This window comes from Ambystoma mexicanum, chromosome 2q, assembly GCF_040938575.1.
Source record: "Ambystoma mexicanum isolate Mex_15411 chromosome 2q, UKY_AmexF1_1, whole genome shotgun sequence".
In the NCBI taxonomy this organism is placed as follows: Eukaryota; Metazoa; Chordata; class Amphibia; order Caudata; family Ambystomatidae; genus Ambystoma; species Ambystoma mexicanum.
This window is the reverse complement of record NC_090924.1, coordinates 1,071,599,538-1,071,614,877: the sequence shown is the minus strand read 5'-3', so window position 1 is coordinate 1,071,614,877 and position 15,340 is coordinate 1,071,599,538. Positions and strand designations below refer to the sequence as shown.

Below are 15,340 nucleotides of genomic sequence, written 5' to 3'. Positions count from 1 at the left end.
ATGATCTAAATGCTTATTGTCAGTAATGTAATATTTCAGCATTTTCCAAGTGTTGCTGCAGCTGTACGGTAGCTAGTTTAACCATCATCTTTAATGGAAAAGGGACATTAGTTATAAGCCTGTAATTGGTATAGAGTTTATGATCGCATCCAGCCTTCTTAATGAGTGGAGTGACTGACGCACCTTTTTTTTTGTGTCTCAGGAACTTCATTTTTTCGCAAATGTGGCATTAGTAAATCGAATGAGAACGGGGACATAAAGATCACTATTATCCAGGATGAGTTTAGATGGAAGGATTTCACCAAAGCACGTGGTAGGTCTCATTTTGTTAAGAATTTTAGCCATGGTCTTACCAGACACAGGTTCAAAGGAAAACATTGGTTTATCCTGTTGAGCTATTACTTCTGTATTCTGTGATGGATCCATAGGGGCTAGATTGTCTAAATTATTCCTGATAGTTATGTGCTGCTTCAATTTTCTCCGCAAATGCCTTCTGGATAGTTTTGCAGTCTTCAACCTGTGGAGTGAAGTGATCTAGTTGTGCTTTCGGCTTCTCTGGGTTTCTGAGGATTACAAAAAGGTTTTGGGAATACGTTTTGGAGTTTACCATTTGATTATCAAAAAATATTTTTTTTTTTCTAGTGTGATCTCATTGTGATAACCTTTTTCTATTGTCTTCCAAGAATTTCTATTCTCTATTCTGTCTGTTCCTTCTCCCAAATTCTCTCAGCTTTTCTTTTTTCTTCTTTACGAGCTATGAGGGCTGGGGTGAACCATTTCTGACCATTGGTCTTCTCCCTGAAAGTCTTTGACTTCAGGGGTCCCACCTGTTCCAGGAGCTTAGTAAGTTTTCTCGTATTCCGCTACCAGTCTGTGGACAATCTACCGCTGAGGTATTGGTCATGATCTCATCCAATCAATTCTTCAAATCCTCACCATGAATGTTATAATGCCTACTGATCACTTTTTGAGGACATTATTCCAATTTAGCACAAAGGCTTACAGGAGTATATCTTTTTGTTGACGGTGCTCCCTTGCTCCTCCAGAAGTATCGAGGACAAGATTTCCTTTCTCGCTCCTGTCTTGGCTGATTTCTGTATCCATTCCTTTGCCACTGGCTCCTTCCCACTACCTCTAAAGCAAACCTTTGAATACCCTCTCCTAAAAAAGCTGTCTGCCGGCACTTCCTGCCCAGCGAACTATCGCCCTGTCTCCACTACCCACATCCTGGGAAAACTCTTGGAGAAGTTGGTCATCACCCAACTGATCCACCACACTGAACTTGTTGGCTGTCTCCATGACCGCCAGTCTGGCTTCAGAGCATCTAGCGGCACGGAAACTGCTCTCCTGAACACCCGTGAAGACCTGCTCTCAAATCTCGATTCCAACTCTTCTTCCGTTCTCATCCTCCTTGTTCTTTCCTCTGCCTTTGACAAAGTCAATCACTTCACCCTCTTAAAACGGCTCCACAATACCCTTGGCATCATGGACCTGGCACTGGATGGGCTGACCTCTTTCCTTTCTAATTGACCTTCCCAGGTGCAACTGGGCCCTTTCCTCTCCTCCACATCATGCTCTACCTGCAGCGTCCGTCAAGGCTCTATCCTATCACTGTGGCTCTTCAACATCTACCTTGCTGCTAACAATGCCAATAAGACTGAGATCCTTCTTGATGGGAGCCCTGCTCCCTGTTCCTCCAGCCCCCACTTCTCCGGCTGCCCACCTTGGGTCCTCTCCCCGCACAATCTTGCGAGGCCATTAACCTTGGTGCTTCGACTCCGCTCTCTCCTTCTCCCCTCACATCACAGACCTTGCCAAGAAGGCACACTTTCAGCTTCACCTCCTCAAAAGGCATTCTTTCCTTCCTCACCTTCCCCAGACACTCAATGTCTCTAAACCTCTGGTCCTCTCTAGGCTGGACTACTATAACAGCCTCTTCCTTAACCTGCCTCTTTCCTCCCTTTGTAGGACTGCAATACTTACCCTTGGCCTTAAACCCAGGGACTGCATCTCTTCAGCCCTAAAATCTCTCCACTGGCTCCCGGTGGCTGCGAGGATCAAATTCAAGACCTTCTGCTCCATCCACAAGGCTTTCTGAGGCCTGGGACCCTGCTATATCCAACTCTCTATTCTAAATACCTCATTGCTATAGCCCTTTAGTCCTCTAACTCCAACTCTCTGCAGATCAGATGTTTTTCCAAGCAGAAAATAGTGGGGAGATCTCTCTCATCGGCATTTGCACGATCGAATGTCACAAGGCCTAGTAGGACCGTTATTATTTCTCTCCCCCCTCGCCCCCTTTTTTTTGTCTTGTGGTACCTGGAAACACCATTTGCTGTATAGGCACCTTCTAAATAATCCATACATACAAAAATAAAAAACCTTGAACATGTATGCACTTTTCAAGCCAGGGACAATATCCTTAGCACCCTAGAGTTAGTTTTAGAATGCGAGGACTAGGATAGGATTTCAGACGCAGGACATTTTTGCTTTGGACATCTTGACACAGGACAGACCCTTCGCTTTGGTTGAGGTAGGGAAATGCCTCCTAGATTAGGGACAGCAAGGCATTTTTCAACTCCTTTTTTTGGTTAACAAAAGTGTTTAACCAATACCATGAGTCTCCTTTGCCCCCGTATGTCTCATTCCTGGTTCCTCACAACTTGTTGCGTTGTCCTCCTAGACAAGTTCCGTATAGATTTCCTATAGCTGCTTCCCATCAGTGTTTCAGGTATTGTACTTTCCTTTACCCCATAAGTTAATTGTGCAAACTTTGAGAAATGATAAACCCTACGCCTCTGTTTCGTTCCCCACCCTACAATGATATAGTAGCAAGCTAGTTTGGCCAACATTTTATTTTGTCAAGGTACTCTCTGAACCATAGGCGTTATCCCCTGCAAACCTAGTAACATCAGTTACAAATCAAGTTTGGAACTACATGTTACGTATCTCAAGTGTTCTGTTGGCCTCCTGTCATCAAGAATGGAAGCTGTCAAGATGTAGGATTGTATGCATTCTCCCAGATCCAGTGTTCAGACTGTTAGAGCTTGTTGTTGAGTAACGGTGTATGTGCACAGATGAATGGGAGCCAGGATAGAGGAAATTGAAGGTCCTGCCCCCAGAGGCCTACCTGTGGTGCGACCTGAGGAATCCAAGACAGTGTGTATTATAAAACATCTCCATGCATGGTCTATTATGTGTGGAGTGTCACCACACAGGAGCTCGAAGTTTCAGCTCTTTTGAGCCATAAGGGTGTATGTTACTGCCCAGTTGTCTGTGGTTGTGTATATAATATGCGAATGCTGTGACACAGTTAAGTGTACGTTGTCATAGTATAACTGCGCACAACCGTTTGTGTCTTTAGACAGTTGACCGAGGGAAACTACCTAAAACATTAAGGGCCTCATTACGAGTGAGGAGGAACGGGTTAACAGGACCCGCTAAAGGAGGCGGACCTGTTAAACCCGTTCCGCCTCATTACAAGCTCCCCTCGGGGACCCGATGTGGACGTCTGGTTTTACCAGACGTCCTTACCGGGTCCCATGAGGGGAGGAGGGAGCGCAACAACGGGCCGCTCGTAATCGGCCCATTGTTTGCTCCCTCTCCCGTTCCCATTGAGCCCCATTCGGGGTTAAAATGGGAATGGGGAAGATCCGGGCCCGGGTTCCTGGAGGGAGGAATTACTGGGCCCTCCGAACTCGGATTGGCGCGGTAATTCCCCATTCAGGGAACCCGGACCTGATTTTAGCAGCAGCCATGCCGCCAATAGCGGCATGGCTACCGCCAAAGTCGTAATGAGGCCCTAAGAGACTCACTATAAAAAAATAAACATGTGTAAATTATGCTGAGTGGACACACTACCTTTGTAATGTTGGTCATTTGCACAACGAACTACAAAGAAAGTGTAAAAACAGACGAAATAGTTCAACTTTTTTTTGCACTTCGTAGTGCAAAAAGGATAATTGCCTCCTTCAATTTACGCTTGCATATTGCATTTACAATGGACTCCTTTTGGAATGTGCTTAGTTTTAGAAAGTGCTAAAACCATGCGGATAGGAAAACCTTGGTTTTACACGAGCATGAAAATGGCATGCTGTTAAACCAAGTTAAGTTATGTTAACCAGTTTTTATACTGCGCTCTTCACCACTGTAGTGGTCTTAGGGTGTCTAAAACTTGACTGAGGTTTGGCTATTATGACATCACCTGGGATTCACAAGACCACAGTCAGTTGACTGTGAGGAAGAAGGTTGGGGAGGGTTGGGGGGAGAGTAGAGGGGGATATGCAGGAAGACACACCATGTAAAACCACTTCAACATGGCAGAAACATGTGGCATGAGGGGAGAGGTGATATGGTTGTGGTAACATGAATGCAGATTAGTTCTCGGTAAGCATGTGCAACTCATTTACAGCTCATGGACTTGAGAGATGCTCAAGTGGGTCCTAGTAAAGTTCAGGCTTTCACCAGATTTATTTAAAAGAAATTAATTGTATATAGTGAGTGAGAGCTGGTTTTGCCAAGCCTACATGTCGGCGCCAAGAGTTGGGTGTTTAAAGATGAATGCTTGGGGGAAAACATGGAGTTAAGTATCAAGGGAAGGATGGAGGATTTACAGTGAACTTGAGACCAAATATCGCCAGTTTATTAAGCTGCGAGCTAGATACAATTCATTGACGGTTTTAAGGTAGCTGTTAGGGAGAATTTTCAGTTTCTGTGCTAATTCCCTTTAACCTTAGAGAACCCCAGCCCTTTGCTGGAATCTGGGAAAATTTCACACACTCATGCCTTTTCCCTCTAACTAAGATGTGGTGTTCCTTATGTTTTAATGGAGTCTGCTTTTTATAAAGTTACACACAGCATCCTCTGGGCAGTGCCACTGAGGATTCCCTTTGACAACTAAATGTTTAAATACATTTTCTTGTGTGAACTACAGTTCCCAAGAATAGTAGGACAACGTTTGTCTTGGTTAACTTTTTTCTTTGTGGGTCCATAACACACCACCTTATGTGGCGTGCTGGGGGCGTGGCGTTACATAGTAACACCTTATCCCACTTCTCATATAACATTTTGTTACACTAACTTAAATAGCTGTTGGCAGTGGTTTCTTTTTGCTATCTTTTGTGCAATGTATCTGCATGCTGATTTCTCAGCTGCAGTACAGCACCCATGGGTGACCATTTAACCAAAAGGGCCCCTGTCTTCTTTTTTTTCCGTTTCCTGTTTGGTTGTTCCTTCTGGGCTTTTACTCTGCTGTTTTGATCAGGTACGAGTCCATTATATGTTTTGCCTTTGGCAGGCTTCAGCCATGAAGCCCGCCCAGGCTCCAGTGTGTCTGGGAAGGCAGGAAGTGAGGGAGGAGCCCCAAACTTCACTGGCCTTTGTAGGCATGCCCTGTGTGATTTACAGCTTAGTGCTGTGAATTAATAGGATTTGGCATATAAGGCAAGGGTTTCGGGACTACAAGCAGAGTCCACCACTGTAATATCAAATCCGAAGAAGACGAATAGAGATGCCAGCAGCACTTTCCAGGGACCACAAAAGCACCGGTGCAGCCTTGCAGCTGTGCTGACCCTGTTTTCCCATTGTCAGGGAACCTCTGCCCGGGACTACTTCCTCCCTTATGTGCTGGTGGGTCCAACTAGCCTCAATACCTGCTTCATTCTGGGCCAACCCCTGGGCTGCAAATTCCCAATCCCTGAGGTACCTGGACCATCGCCGAGTGAAACATCTTCCGAAGGATGAATCCGGCTGAAACTTTGTAGGCGTCCGTGTGAGTCTACAGAAGCTGGAAGTCTTCATCCAGAGTCCCCTCACCAGAGTTCAGGGCCGAGGAAATTCCAACCAGGGATATTCGTTCATCTTTGGTGCTGAGAAAAAGGTGCCAAAACCACAGAGCCGCTGATCCTAGTGGAAAGAGTTGCTGCAGAGTCACTCTCGAGAGTGCTGCTGTAGAAACCCGCCAGACGTCCTTCCTTTCGTCACCACAACCAAGGTCCAGGAACAAGTGTCTGCATCGCTGCATCAAGAAGAAAGTCAGCTGAAAAAAACTGCTTCAATTCTAAGGTACTGTGGTGCTTTGGGTTTAACCACCTTTAGCCAAATATAGTGCTTCCCAGCTTGGGGAATGCTCCTTTCTATCCTTTTGAATTACTGCAATTCACTTGTGCAGGCCTACCCACTTGTGCACCTCGGGTAGGCTCACTTGAGCTTCTGGTTTTTTCTTCAATCAACTGACTGTTCAACCAACATTTTCTATGAAGATTGCATCAGAACTAGAACTATCATATTGACTTTGGCTGTCCTGGCTCCCGAAAGGCACCCCTCCTGAACCCTATTGGCTTTGGCAGTGCTTGTCTTCTATAAAGGTTTTAATTGTTTTACACTCTTATTGCTGGGGAAAAGACTTCCTACATCCCTCTGGGAGAAAAGACTATTGTTACAGTGTTCTATTCTACTCTAACACTTTTCCCCTCCAAACTCCATATTGTATGGTGAACCGTAAATGCTACAACTGACCTTGATTTGATGTCCCTCTGTGTGCTGGAAATGTTTTAGTGCAAAAAGAATGTACTCTCCTGCATTATTACTGCTTGAATAACTTGATTCTGAAATTCTACTTGATGTTACCATTAGTTGCTGTGCTGCATATCTAGTGTGATTCTTTAGCTTTGTGTATATATAAATATTGTTAGTATAACCTTTAAGGGTGTAACTGTTTACTTGAATACTTGTGATTACTGATATCATTGTACTGATCTACAGCTCACAGTGCCCCTTCTGAGATGACTTGTGTAGTACAGGCTCATGTTAAAAGTTGGGTCACTAACACCAAGCAGATAGGTTTTGTAAAGTCCCACACCAGTTGGACTCTACAAAATCTTAACAGTAGGTGATCTATATACAGAAGCATTGACATTTTCTGGTAAATTGGGGCTATATTACATTTGCTATCAGGTTATAGTAGAAGACGTAAGGAACAGTATATATTGAACGGTGCTACACCATTCCCAGCCTGCTGGACTTCAGTAGCTAGATGAGTTGTTACACTTAGTCAGTTTGAGCGTGCATTGGATAATCCGGTGGGGGGGGAGGGCGGCAAACCCCCAAATTTGGCCCATTATTTTGCAACTGGAGATGTAACCCAGTATGGATTTTTGAGGATTATTACATTGTTACATGGTAGCCGTACAATGCCCACCATCATGTGCCATGTACCAGAAGCGACATAGGTCCCACGGACCGCGAACAGACGGCCGTCTGAACAGACATGAACAGAGGAGCATCGGACAGCATGCAGATAGCCGATTTACACAACAGTTCAATTATAATGCAGCGAACAGTGGAGCATCAAAAAGCATGAAGGCAATTGATGTTTCTGATGTTTGATAATCTGCTTAGAATCACATGCTGGGCATAGTCCGACATCCAGTGGTCACTGCAGAGTATTGCATTTTGTTTTCCGCAGTCGAAAAGGGGACGTCGACAAGGCGTGTCTGTTACACTATCCCTATAGTGACGTGCAGTGTACCCACAATCCCCCAGCAGCTTTGCTGGATTTGAATGGTTTGTTTCTTTTTACCTGCTAAGAGTGAGACTCTTTTTCCCACTCTTAGGCATTTTTACTATATGTGTTCTAGGCTATCTTTGTGTTTAATGCCTATGGGATCTTTCTCAACCCCATAGGAACCATCTCTATTCACATGTGTTACACAGCATCCTCAGTGCAGTGACACAGGGGTGTCGTAGCGACCCCCAAACATAGACTCCATGCCCTGGGACTGACTACTGTCTCCCAGTGCATGTAAAGTCCCCATTGACTTTGCTAGTCAAATCCTATGAACTAAACCAGTACAACCCATCTTACTATGGAGGTACTGGAAGGGGTTAATAGTTTTTCCCCTGTGTTCATTTTCGAGAGGGTACCGTACAGTCCCTCTCTCAAAAGTTTCTGGCTGGTGGCAGTGGTTACTACCATAAATATTCGACCACGAATATTTCCCTAAGGGATTTTCCCATTTTTCGAGGCTACCACTTTTTCTGACAGCCTCTAACATACCGCCGGTGTATTTTAATGTTAACTTTACTCCGGTAGGTTTTTATTGCCAGAAATTTAATATAACTTCTTTCTCGTGTCTTCCTTTAAACTCCTAACCCAGGGCGGGGATCCTTTGTTCTTCCTTTTGGCAGGCTTCTGCCGAGAAGCCCTCCTTTCAGCACCACTTAGTCTGGGGTGGGTCCATTATGTGGGAGGGGGAGTAGGACCCCTGGACAGGGTTGCCTCAGCAACCCATGTTGCACTCTATCCTGATAGGCTGGAGGGTATCCTGCCAAGATGACCACTCCACTATGTGAGTGACAGCTAGGCTGTATGAATGGGGATCTTTTTGCATGAAAGCAGGGTCCTGAGCACGGGAAGAGCAAGACGTCACCACTGGAACTAAGAAGCCGAAGAGGAGAGAAGCTAAAGACATCTGCAACGACTGAACCACCGGTGAAGCCCTGCTGCAGCGTCTCACCACTTTTCTCCACACGACAAGAGAAGATCTTTACCTGCACGAGCCTTCTTCCCTTGAACTGGTGGGGCCAACCAGTTTGCCAATCGCCTTCCTGGACCTGCCTTGGTCAAATCTCCCGTACCCTCTACTCGGAGGCCGGATAGCCAGGCACCAGTCCACCCGGACTGCGATCTAAAGGAGCGTACCTTTTATTCGTCGGGCAGCACCGCGGCTGGTTCCATCCCTGGGTAGTGCAATAACTCAAAACCTTCCTCCACGACGAGAACCTCTCTTCCTCTGCTGGATCACCCGAACTGCAGGAACTACCAGGAACAACCGCCAACACAGGAGCCACTTCTTCAGTTTAAGGTGCATTGTTCCGCTAGGCCGCCCTTCCTTCACGGTAGCACTAAAGGTGTTTTAAATCCTTTACCTACCTGTTGGGTTGGCCTCCCCTCTCTCTTAACATTGTCTTTTCAACATCTGCATCCACCTTTTCCACTTCGTTAACCAAAGACTTGACTGCAGCTACAAGAACATTTTGCTCCTGGGCCCTTGCCCTGTACCAACTGACATTGGCACAGGCCTACTGACTCTGGTCACATTTGTTAGATCTGCCTTCTTTAGATTGATTCTCAGCTAGAACTGTGTGGTGCACCCATTTCTTTTAACTACCCTTTCCTTCCCATTTTTAAACCTTGTGAAATGCCATTTTGCTCAGTTTTCATTTAAGTATTGCTTATACTGATGCACTACCTTGCTTAAACTGGTTCACAAACTGATGGGAAGTGTTGCTAGGGTGTGTAAGAACCTATTTCTAAATAACTTGTGCTTTCCCTCCCTTGTGAGGAATTGTTAGAGGATCCCTTGTGTGTAGTTGTCACTGTGCCGTTTTGCTCAGTTTTCACAGCTTTGGTCGGTGTTTCCTTGTTCCATAGGCCTATTGTGTAAACCCTGAATACTGCTCATCTGCCTCTTGAGGTAAGTCTGACTGCTCAGCCACAGCTACCAACTAAATCTTTGTGGTACAGACTGATACCCAAGGGGATTTATTGCTCTCACCTGTAGTCCTAACCTTGTGTAGTGCTCCCTAAGGCAACTGCACAGGATTCCGCCTAACAGTTGGTCCAAACACCTTCTGGGACTGATCCGTACTCCATGAATCACAGCGCCAAAAGGTGGAAAGCAAGCCAGTAAAAAAAAAAAAAACAGTACATCGACCGTAGGAGCAACTGACCATTCACAGCTGTGGGCCCTGCCACACACCACAACACACAACCAGCTTGCTGGCCAGTCCGAGGTGGGGTGGACGTGTGAGGGCCAGTGCAAGGAGGGCTGGTTGGTGTACGTGCTAGGAATTGTCAATAATTTAGGATTAATCAACACTATAGGGGACTGCCTTGGCTAGAAACGTCCCACTCCCCTGTGTCATGTAAGGCCCCAGCTTAGCAAGGGCTTCAGTGAGGGCTCTGGGCGTTACTGGCTTAGCACCCCACTAAACAACATTGATTAATGCTATTAACACCCACAGGATTTCTCCATGGCGCTAATTAATGAAATTGGGACAGCGTTGTTGGCTCAAGCCTGATCCTTTAAAAAGAACATGGAAAAGGACGCACGTCCCTTTTCTATCTGATGGCAGTTTGTCGTGGAAGACAGGGTCAGGTGGTGCGGTGCCAAGGCGGGCAGAATGATTGGTATATGTGGGGAGGGGGGTCAGAGACGGGTGAAGTAGGATGTGCCGAGGTAAAAAAAAAAACCTTGACACTGGCAGCGCAGAGCGAGTGGCGCCAGAGACTTGAGAGCAACATTGACTTATATACCGCCTGTGCAAGCCCTCGTTTCTAACCACCTAATTGGCTGGCCCTGCTTCCTGGGTGTTAATACACATTGGAAATCTCCACATTTGCTGCAGTGTGTATCCGAGTAAGTCTGGCTAGTTACCTGGGTCATCTCGCTTTTCATGTTATGCAGATATCTGATGAGCCAGGTTTATACGTATCTGCATCCTTTTGTTTGCATTGGGCTTTGGGCCCACATTATCTCCGTGCTGAAGAAAGCATCTTTTGCTGCTCAAAGATGCAGGTGCCACATTCTTACTTTGGTATGTATACAGGTTGGCTTTGTCTCATCATTACAATTGTTTCTTTATAACTCGCTTAATAAAGAAGAGGTTTCTAAGCGACGACCCGGGATTCAAACGTTGGATATCGCTTTGAAGCACATTTCTGGCAATCTTTCGTCATTCTGTGGTTCTGAAAATCACAGGGGTTCAGAATAACGTATTAAAACCACTACAGTGTCAACAGACAACCTTTTGAAAGCACTATGATTTCCGAGGCAAGGTGTGATAGGAAGGCGTATGCAGTAAGTCCATTTCATGCCTTCACACTGCCTCCAAAAACCTTGAATTCCAGAAACAATTACATTTTAAAGGATTCCCTTATTTAACAGGAGTGAAATAATTTAACTGCATAATATGTAATTGACAGTAGTTTCCTATATCAAATTTCGGGAGTAACAATATTTCAGCCGTACAGGAGTGAAGACCCAAAATAAGGCCATTTAGCAAAGAGAACTGTCTAGGGGGTTAACTGAAAAGGATGCTTTAAGCAATTTATTTAAAATTATGAAATTGTTATGTCTAATTGTGAGGGTTGAGAATCCCCAATTATGAAAATCTCTTAACTGAGAGAGTTAGTTAAGAAATTTTCAAAGACACAGCTGCAGACAAATTCACATAAACGCAAGAGACACATGGACGCACCTAACCCAGGCACGTGGTCAGAGTATTACATACACACGGACCGACCTATACATCCAGAACCCGGTTCCCAACTCTGTACGTCCAGAGACCGGTTCAGAGTCCTATTTATCTAGAGAATGTTTCCCCGGCAACTGTCTAAAACAAACTAATGATTCACCTTATGACAAAGCCCAAACCTTTAGATTTTGCCAGTGCTAATTTTACTATACCCTATGACATACTTTACAACAGTGCAGCTGAAATGTGTTCATTGCTTGACCTCAAAATTATCTGTTCTTCCTGAACTATGTCTCTTTCTCTAGGTCGACCTGGAGCCCTGACACAGAGCATTTGATTGGGATCACTGTCTTGTGTGCTTTTCTCTTAAGGTTGCAGCACACATTGTTCAAAGGTGTTAGTGTTCCCCTCTCTTAGCCACTCTTAAAATGTCTTGTGTTAATTGAAAATTAGATTGTTGGGCGTATCCTTGTGTGATTTCCAGTGAAACATGTATCTGTGAAGGGATAATAGGAATGGCTACTGATGTTTTACAATTTCCCATTTCTTTTCAAGGAATGTGCCAGTAAATGCTTTTTTGGAGACAAATGTAGATATTTACATGATATCAAACAATATATGGCTGGGAAGTCTGCTGAAATTGGAGAGAAGTGTTACTTGTTTGAGACATTTGGAAAGTGCATTTACGGTGTTACCTGTCGTTTTGCTAAAGGCCATTTGGGAGACAATTTCAAAAATGTAATTAATGAGGAAGTTCAGAAGCTGTGGTCGAACAAAGAAGTGGTAAAAAACCAGATTGACAAGGATCTGCAGCACCGTTTGCGCAAACGAAAAGTGGCCTTTGTAAAGTCAGATCTGTATCTAAAGCAGCTGAATTCAAGTAGCAAATTGGAGCATGTGGAAGGTGAAGCACAGAAAAAAGAAACCCCACTTGCAGCAGTGGAGGACGCACAGGGCTCGTCCCTGGTGTCTGTGGACAAGCCAGATGTCAACAAAGAATGCCTGCGAAATGAGACTTTTGAGTCTGTCTCTGAGGAAGCTGAAAAAGGTACTCAAGAGGCACAGGAGGAACCGTTAGTCAAAACAATAGGACCATTGACGGATGAAGATGTGTTCAAAGTCCGAAATTGCGAAAAGAAAAAGGTGGGTTTTCTTATTTGCAAAATGTGTTCAATTTAACTTTTCTTGAGTAATTGATTGAATATTTTTACTAAAATTCAATCTATTTGTGTTTTGCCTCTAATTGTTAAAGAGAATTATATTGTATAATTAGGTAATGCTAACATTGTAAATGGTCACAATGTTCTGATCGTGCTTCACTAAGCAGTCTGTATGTATGTCTGTGGGTATTTAAACCATTGCAGTTTGTGAATTGGTTTTAGATCAACATGCTTTCCGTAGCCCGTCATTGAGTAGTTGGCCTGGATGTCTATTTGTTTACTAAAACTTCAATAGAAGCATTGACCTTGATGGATCAGAGTGGAGGTGTTTAGAAAAGACACACTACTTCAAATATTTTGACGTGTTGATCAGGGATTTTTTCCATGATTGTGTTTTGGAGAGTAGTTTCGGAGGGTATAAATAATGTAATTTATTTTGTGGTCTCTTGTGATGCGCATGTCGATTTAGTCTTGGCACCGTGGAAGAGCATCCTTTTAAATTCATCCATCCTGTAATCCCAGGTTCCCATAGATAGACACACTGGGGGAGTGCAAATGCCGTCTTCCACTTGACACAATGGTAGCAAGTGCAAAACCTGCTCAAAGTTCAAAACCAAGACGCTAAAGAACAGACAAATAAAAGCAGTGCCCATTTTACACTATGGAGACCTGTAGATTTGAGATCTGTGCAGTCTGAGCAAATCCCCTAGGTGAAGGCCGAAATGGTATTGGAGCCAGAGGCCACATTCTGGGAGATCAACCCCTTTTATGATTGTGAAAGAAGGGATGGGTAACAAAGATACCTATTCGGTGAAGAGCACCACTGCCACACCGGATGTTGTTAACAGTGCTCTAATAAAAGACCACCCTGTACACCACATCATCCTTAAGAAGGTTCTTGGACACATTTAATATATAAATATATGAAACTTTAAATCAAAATAACACACAAATAAGCGCACATGGTGAGCAAAAGCAGAAAGAGGACTTTAAATCCTTAGATCTTATTAGTCCCACAGTCCCTGAAATAATGCACCCAACAAAACAGTAAGCATGGTGTTGATTGAACTGACCTCTCAACGATGCATTAAAGAAAGTACAGGCAAGTATAAAATGCACAGCATTGAAAGAGCACATGTCTATATTAAAAATGGCATGCTGCCAAAGGTTTTTTGAGGGAGGTGAACGCTGAAAGGGCACACAGTGTTGGCGATGCCTTTCTGCAGAAAGAGCTGATGATGCTGAAGCACTTTAACATCTACCAAATAAGACTTACTCCAGACAATTTACACCTAATATGCATCTACACAGAAAGGGCTCGACACCAATGAATTCTTGATAGAGGAGCAATACTGAGGAGGCATTAAGCGTGTCTCCAACTCGCATGAAGTCTGACTCTGAGGCTCTCATGGCTCTTCACCATAAGAAAAAGACACAAATTCTAAAGACTGGTAAGCTCGCATTAGACGATTTTTATACCATTGTGGAGGAAAAGATGGCATAGGTCCAGAAGCAAACAATTCCTGATTAGCCTTAGAAACACTTGAGGAGAAACAAATTGAAAGTTAACACATTCCGTTACATACAGGAATTGTACCAATGCTAAATTAATGAGTGTTTGCCTGTCTTAATTTATGTACAGCCAGACTACTTATTGCATAAGTAGATTGATGTCTGTATACCACCATACTGGGGTTATTTATTGCTTAAATAGATTGCCGCGTAGCTGTGTGAATTTGCTGCATAGCTAGAATAAATATTACATACGTAGATTAATTTCTGCATAGGTAGACTCATTCTTGCATGGCTTTTATTTAGTGTTGCATAGCTAGATTAATTGTGGGCCAACTGTACTTCATACTTTGGTTGTCCAAATGTTGTTTCACATCTAGATTGCTATACAACTTCCTTTAATATGGCATAACTAGATGAATTGTTGCTTAGCTTGATCTATTGATGCATTGCATGAGTAATTGATGTCCAGCTTCATTTAGCCGTTTTTTCCCTAGATTATTTGTTTCACCCTAGGCATAATTGTTGCATAGCTAGATCAGTGGTCCAAGTGTGCTTTCTGCTGTTAATGCCTCTTAGGACTGATTTTCTATACTCTGAACTGGTGGACATATGTATAGAAGGCCAACCTAGTTTAGTGACGGGGACAACTATGGGAGCTGTAGCCAAACCATTTCAAGGCAGCAAGGTAAGTGGTCAAGGCAAAGTCTCAAGAGGTGGTGAGCCTGTAAGGGGTCCTCAATGAGTACACACAGTGACAAGTCAAGGAAGACACTTAGACAATTGGTTATACAAAAATGTATGGCCATATAACACTATGAAAAATGACCTTATATGTAATATCACACAATACTAAATAAAAGATGCATATATTCTGTCACTGGAGTAGGGCAAAATACATAGCAAACCCTTGCAATGGAAGTATTAGTATGAAGCACTACAGGTCCACAGAGATACAGCACTAACTTTAAAAGTCCATCCCTAAGATGTTTGGGACTTTGTGTCCAAAAGTTCCCCAGGTTTCTCAGTTTTGAGAGACGAGACAACAGTTAGTGTAGGGTTTCCGGGGTCCAATGAAGAGTTCCAAGGGGTAGAGAACAAGGTATTCTAGCTAATAAGTGTCCCCCACTTTCTGAATGCTTGCGTGAGCAATCAATGACAAAGCCAAACTATTACAAAAGTTTCCAAACTTATAAAACGGAATTAGAGGTTTCTTCTTAGGACTTTGCAGGTCTTCTGAAAAGGTTCCAAGGTCGCTTTTCCTGCCTTCAGCTAGGGTACTTGATGCTCAGGGGCTGCATGTTGGAGCACTTCTCCGGTCAGCGATAAATGCGGGTGCAAGGTCTTCAGGTTGGAGCATGCAGAAGAACCCGATGCAGGGCCACTCTCAGCACAGGACTGGATGCAGG

General features: G+C 44.0%; 1 protein-coding gene across 1 annotated transcript in view; it reads left to right on the top strand.

The window, feature by feature from the left end:
* DUS3L (dihydrouridine synthase 3 like) overlaps nucleotides 1-15,340 on the top strand; it is a 947,437-nt gene that overhangs the window by 223,599 nt on the left and 708,498 nt on the right. The window contains exon 4 of the mRNA XM_069648414.1: nucleotides 11,815-12,402. Coding sequence (XP_069504515.1) covers nucleotides 11,815-12,402 — 588 coding nt within the window. The remainder of the gene's footprint in view (nucleotides 1-11,814; nucleotides 12,403-15,340) is intronic.